General features: G+C 46.1%; 1 protein-coding gene across 2 annotated transcripts; it reads left to right on the top strand.

The window, feature by feature from the left end:
* The first annotated feature begins 35 nt into the window (after positions 1-35).
* Positions 36-5,198, top strand: LOC306818710 (high affinity cGMP-specific 3',5'-cyclic phosphodiesterase 9A-like). 2 transcript variants are annotated; one of them, XM_079336421.1, is made up of 15 exons: positions 36-587; positions 677-790; positions 1,214-1,363; positions 1,702-1,741; positions 1,825-1,927; positions 2,205-2,347; positions 2,922-2,981; positions 3,081-3,258; positions 3,340-3,462; positions 3,546-3,638; positions 3,955-4,022; positions 4,099-4,201; positions 4,331-4,435; positions 4,567-4,713; positions 4,814-5,198. In XM_079336421.1, the coding sequence occupies exons 1-15, from the start codon at positions 332-334 to the stop codon at positions 4,901-4,903; spliced, it is 1,773 nt and encodes a 590-aa protein (XP_079192547.1). In that variant the 5' UTR covers positions 36-331; the 3' UTR covers positions 4,904-5,198. The 2 variants fall into 2 exon arrangements, with proteins under 2 accessions (XP_079192547.1, XP_079192546.1); XM_079336420.1 differs by having other exon boundaries at positions 38-587; positions 4,811-5,198.
* Positions 5,199-5,288: the final 90 nt, after the last annotated feature.

Below are 5,288 nucleotides of genomic sequence, written 5' to 3'. Positions count from 1 at the left end.
CTACGACACCTGCTGGTGGGCCTGCACAATAACAGTCCCCTCCCTCCCTCCTTCCCTGCAGCACCAAGGCCCGATGAGTAAATAGATTTAATTCATGCTATCAGCGTGGATTAAATCTTGAAAACCTGATGTTCAAGATTAAATGAGGAGACTCAAATTAGATCAAGTTATCTAGTTTGGATTGGATTTTGATTAAACCCTCAGAATGCCTCACTCAAAAACAAAACAAGTGGAAAGTTAATAATACTAATACCATTTCTTCATTGTTCTTTTTATGTTCCTTTTTTAAACCAGTTATTTTACCTTTATTTCACTATATTTTGGGTCAAACATGTACTGTGATGTAGCAAAGCCTCTGATAACAAGTAAGAAAAATAATAAAGATGAGACAAAAAGAGTAGGTCCAAACTGTCAATCATGTAAATGTGACCAGCTGATTAACTTTATTCAGATCTCCATTAGCTGTCAGACATGCAGCAGCTATTCCTTCTCTTCTCCACATACAAAATGTACATCAAATATAACACCCAGCCAACATACCAACGTAAAAAATACAATGGACAAACAGAGGATAGAGGAGAGAAAGGGTGAGTGCGTGGGCTCTCTGTCAGCTGCAGGTGGTCCTTTACAGCTTCAAGATGTCAATGTCAAGAGGTCTCATTTCTCCTTTCTGTAGCAGGTCATGCCACACCTGACCCGAGGATGACAACAAAAATCATTTATTTTATGGTCAATGGGAGGCTGGAGCGGGCAGAGTTTGGAGCCGACAGCTCTGCTGGAGACGTTAAAGGTAAGACAGGGAGGCCGAGCGTGTGAAACATCCGAGACTTTCAACGACATGATCTCAATTTAAGTGGGTCAAATTTTGTAGCAACTGACATGTAATTAAAAGTCAGATATTCATAGTTAAAGGAGTATGTTTAAGAGACTGTTGCTGTGGCATCCATGTGGGCCTGACAGGTCGTCTGGTGAAGGCTTTCTCCTCCGTGCTCCCTCAGTGATGAACAATGTGCAAGCCCTAAAGATTTGTTTGTCTCCACCATCACAGCTTGTAGTTCTTTAATGTTGACTTCAGAAGAATAATTCTGTGATTCTTGTGTCCTCCTCCTGTTCCTGTCATCGATCCACATTTCACGCTTTCAGAAAACAAAGAAATGCTTAAAACAAACGTCATTCGTCCTAAGCTCACAATCCTCAAACCTTCTCATGACAGATCTGTTCCGGGCCGCGGCAGAGGCGGGGCCTAACCACATCCTGAAGATGTACGACACAAACGGCGGCGTGTTGAAGATTTCTCCCCGGCTGGAGGCCAACAGCGAGGACTTGTACTACCGACTGGAGGTGGTGGCGTCAGACCTGCAGAGTGAGCGACCTCGTCTGTGACCGCACAACGCAAATCTATAAGACAAGCAGTTTGGGATTTAAAAAAGTTAGGAGGACATACTGGCTGCTGCATTGTTGTCAGAGAAGTCAGCATGTTTCCTTCATGTCTGATCACAGTAGATTTGACATATTGCTCCTTTAATCTTCTCTTGGAGACTTGTACTTATTTAACTAGTTAAAGACGTTTATCTCTTCATAGCTTTTTTTATTTTGATGTCTAACTAGCGAGCATGTTGCCTGGCTTCGTCTCAGCTCTGAACCTTTCAGATACAATGACTTCACTTCATAAAGTCAGTCATATTTCGTGTTTGTGTGCAGGTGTGAAGATGCCAACAGAGCTGGATGACATGGAGAGCAGGTGAGATACCTGGAGGAGGGGCTTAAATGGAGAGTTTCCTGTGTGAGAAGAGCTCACTGTAGTTTCTTTTTTCCTGTCTTCAGGCTGCAACACCTGGAGTGCAAAGTCATGGAAGACGTGGGGAAAACTCCAGACATCGTCTGCGAGCTGAAGAGCCAAGTGGAGTCTTTTAAGAGGAAGCTGGAGGTGTGTCACTGTAATGCCACAAACACACTTTGTCATCATTAAAACAAAGCACACGATACTCACAAATGGGCCCCAAACATCCATTCCCCGATCTTCATCTTGCATGTCTGCGTCACAAGCAAAGAATCCCAAGGTTTGAAATGTGAAGGAGCAGCATCAGTCAAAGTCAGTTCTGCAGTAAAGCTGCTGCTCTGTGCTCCACCTTGGTCTGAAGGGCTCTTCAGAGGAAGTTTGTTTCCTGATAATAATGAAGAAGTTTGATTGTCTTTGCTGTCAGACCATGCAGCACCTGAGCTGGATGGGTCTCTTCAAGGAAAACAGCGAACACCAACACTCCAAGTTCTCCAAGAAAGCCACAACGCCTCATCTGAGCGTGGAGGAGGAGCGCCGGCAAGTCCGCAGGAATTTCACTCACATGAGGTGACCTCGTCGTCTACTTTCACCACGGATGAACGCTGCCAATGAGTTTCATCATTTAGTCCGTTTGTATGATAACCATGTGACACAAAGGATCCCCACAGAGACTCACAATTATCTTCAGAGAAGAAGAGGCTGCTACCTCTGTGGCTCAGTGGTAGAGTCGGTTCGATCCCCAGCTCCTGCAGCAACATGTCCCATGTGTCCTCGGGCAAGACACTTAAGTTCCTCCTGCTGCTTCGCTGTGTAGATGTGACCTGCGGAGTAAAAAGGCTTCGAGTTGTCAGAAGACTAAATAAGAAGGATACGAGCTAATTTCAAAAGCATCAAACTCCCTTCATTAAAAAAAGAGTTCTTTTATGTCTTGCTGCTCTGCTCAGTTATTTCATGCTCAGATTTCAAATTTCAAAACCATCATGGTCACACATAACACAAATGAATGGAGCAGTGCTTCCAGTGAACCTCTGGTCTCTCTCTGTAGGGATCCTTTCTGTCACGTCTCACACTGAGCCTGTCAGGGACAAACACAACAACAGTTAAAAACAGAACAATTTGTGTCCTTTCTGTGTTGCCGTAGCTCACTGCATGTGACAGAAAAAGTCAGAGAGCATCTGAAAACTCCCACTTTCGACAACTGGTGAGCACAAACGCACATAAACGCCGACCCATGCTGACACAGCCACCTGTCACAGCTGTGTGCGTGTGTGTGTGCATGTGTGCGTGGTGTTTCTAACAGGCAGTGGGAGGAGGCGGAGATGCTGGTGCTCCTCCAGGTGATGTTCACAGACCTGGACTTCCTGATGGCATTCCACATCGAGTTGGAGGTCCTGCAGAACTTCCTGTTTGAGGTGTACTGTCACTACAACAGCATCCCCTTCCACAACTTCCATCACTGCTTCTGTGTCACTCAGATGGTAGGAGCCTTCAGAGGTGTCAGACAGAAACTTGAGTGCAGGGTTGCAGTTTCATGAAGTGGATTTGCTGTCTGTCTGCAGATGTACGGCCTGATCTGGCTCACCGACCTCAGGAGTAGATTACCAAGACTCGACCTGTTGATCATGCTGACCTCGGCTCTGTGCCATGACCTGGACCACCCCGGCTACAACAACGTCTTCATGGTCAGCTGTTTGGAGCATGAGTTTGTTTGTGTTATGGTGAAAGTGATGGATTTTAATCGGCTTTATTCTTTCAAATCACACAGATCAACGCTCAGACCGACTTAGCTATTCGCTACAACGACATTTCACCTCTGGAAAACCACCACTGTGCCGTCGCCTTCGGCATTCTGTCCAAGGTACGGGAGAATAACTCAAGATCAGGGAGCAGCCAAGAGTTGTGACAGAACAGCTTTCTGGCTCCATGACTTATTGTTCACGGTGAGAAGGCAGAACAAACACGTAGCTGTGGGAGGGGCTACTGCTCATCTCAAGAGCAGAAGGTCAAGTCACTGACCCACTGTTTGAGATAAGGTCAGAAAACAGTTGAGCACAAGAGCTGATTAATAACAGGGACAAAGACATCATGTATGTGTTTTCCTTGCTCTAACTGTTCAATAGAAGATGAAGAAGTTTGAAACAGATTGAAAAGACTACCTGTTGTTGTTGTTGCAGCCGGAGTGCAACATCCTGAAACACCTGAGCAGCGAGCAGTACAGACTGATCCGAGGAGGAATGATCAGGTGAGAGGAACAGGCTCGGTCACTTTGATCATCATGTCATGCTGCTTCCTCTCTTTTCATGTGTTTATTCCTGTAGGTGCATTCTGGCCACCGACATGGCGAGACATAACGAAATTCTGAACAAGTTTAAAACGATCCAGCCGGTGTTCGACTTCAACAACACGGAGCACAAAGAAGTGGTACAGGAACACACTCAGTGAAAGCTTTTAAACACTAGGTGTCAGAATGATAATAAAAATGCTCTCAGATGAATACACTCAGAACCGGACTCATTATAGAGAAACAATTCTACCTCTGTCCGATTCCAGCTGATGAAGATCATGGTGAAGGTGAGCGACATCTCCAACGAGGCGAGGCCGATGGCCGTGGCCGAGCAGTGGCTGGACCGTCTGCTGCAGGAGTTCTTTAACCAGGTTAGTGATCTCAGCCTCAGCAGCGTTACCATTCACCTTGAACTCGTCTTAGTTTAGCGACCGCACGTCTACATGAGGGTTGACCCCTGATGAGCACTGTGCACATATCTTGTCTTCGTGTCGATGTGCAGAGTGACACAGAGAAACTCAAAGGTCTCCCAGTGACTCCTTTCATGGATCGGGACAAAGTGTCCAAACCGTCCTCTCAGACCAGCTTCATCCGGTTTGTCCTCCTGCCGCTCTTCAGCGAGGTCACCAAGCTGTTCCCCTGTCTGGAGGTAAAACATCACAGCTGCTCTCTGCTCTCACCAGTCACATCAGAAGCGTCTGCACTCTGACAGACACACACTCTTCTTCTGTGGTTTTGTCGTGCAGCAGCATATCCTGGAGCCGGTGCAGCAGGCCCTGGAGTATTACTCCACCTTAGAGCGGGCTGGGAACGACGAGGAGAAGACGAGCAAAGCCTGAGGGAGGAGAGATGGTTTCTGGATGTCTGACACAAAGGCAGATGTTTCAGAGTTTGTAGAGCACTTTATGATAAATCTAAAGACACACCGATCACAGTCTGTATAGTTTGGCATGTGGATGCAACTTGAATGCTTTGGTTTAAATAAGAGAGTTGGTGGGGACAATGATTCATCAGATTTAGTAAAGCACTGTCCTGCTTCATCTTTGTGTTTGTCACATCTCAGAGCAGGACTGAATGTTTCACCGTCACAGCCTGACAGCTCCAAACACAACAAGCACGTCTTCCTGCTGCCTCCAAGAATCACCCCAGCACAGCATGTCAGTCAATACAGTGAAATGTTTGAAGCCGTTTCTCCATGACTGACGTGTAAATAAAGATCCTAAA

Source organism: Symphodus melops, assembly GCF_947650265.1.
Source record: "Symphodus melops genome assembly, chromosome: 23".
Lineage (NCBI taxonomy): Eukaryota > Metazoa > Chordata > Actinopteri > Labriformes > Labridae > Symphodus > Symphodus melops.
The sequence above is the reverse complement of the archived record's forward strand: the minus strand, read 5'-3'. Positions and strand labels throughout refer to the sequence as shown.

Coding starts and splice junctions, on each gene's coding strand:
- LOC306818710 (XM_079336420.1), top strand. CDS start 332: ATGTACTGTGATGTAGCAAAGCCTCTGATAACAAGTAAGAAAAATAAT. Junction 791..1,213: donor CTCTGCTGGAGACGTTAAAG/GTAAGACAGGGA, acceptor TTCTCATGACAG/ATCTGTTCCGGGCCGCGGCA. Junction 4,023..4,098: donor ATCCGAGGAGGAATGATCAG/GTGAGAGGAACA, acceptor TTATTCCTGTAG/GTGCATTCTGGCCACCGACA.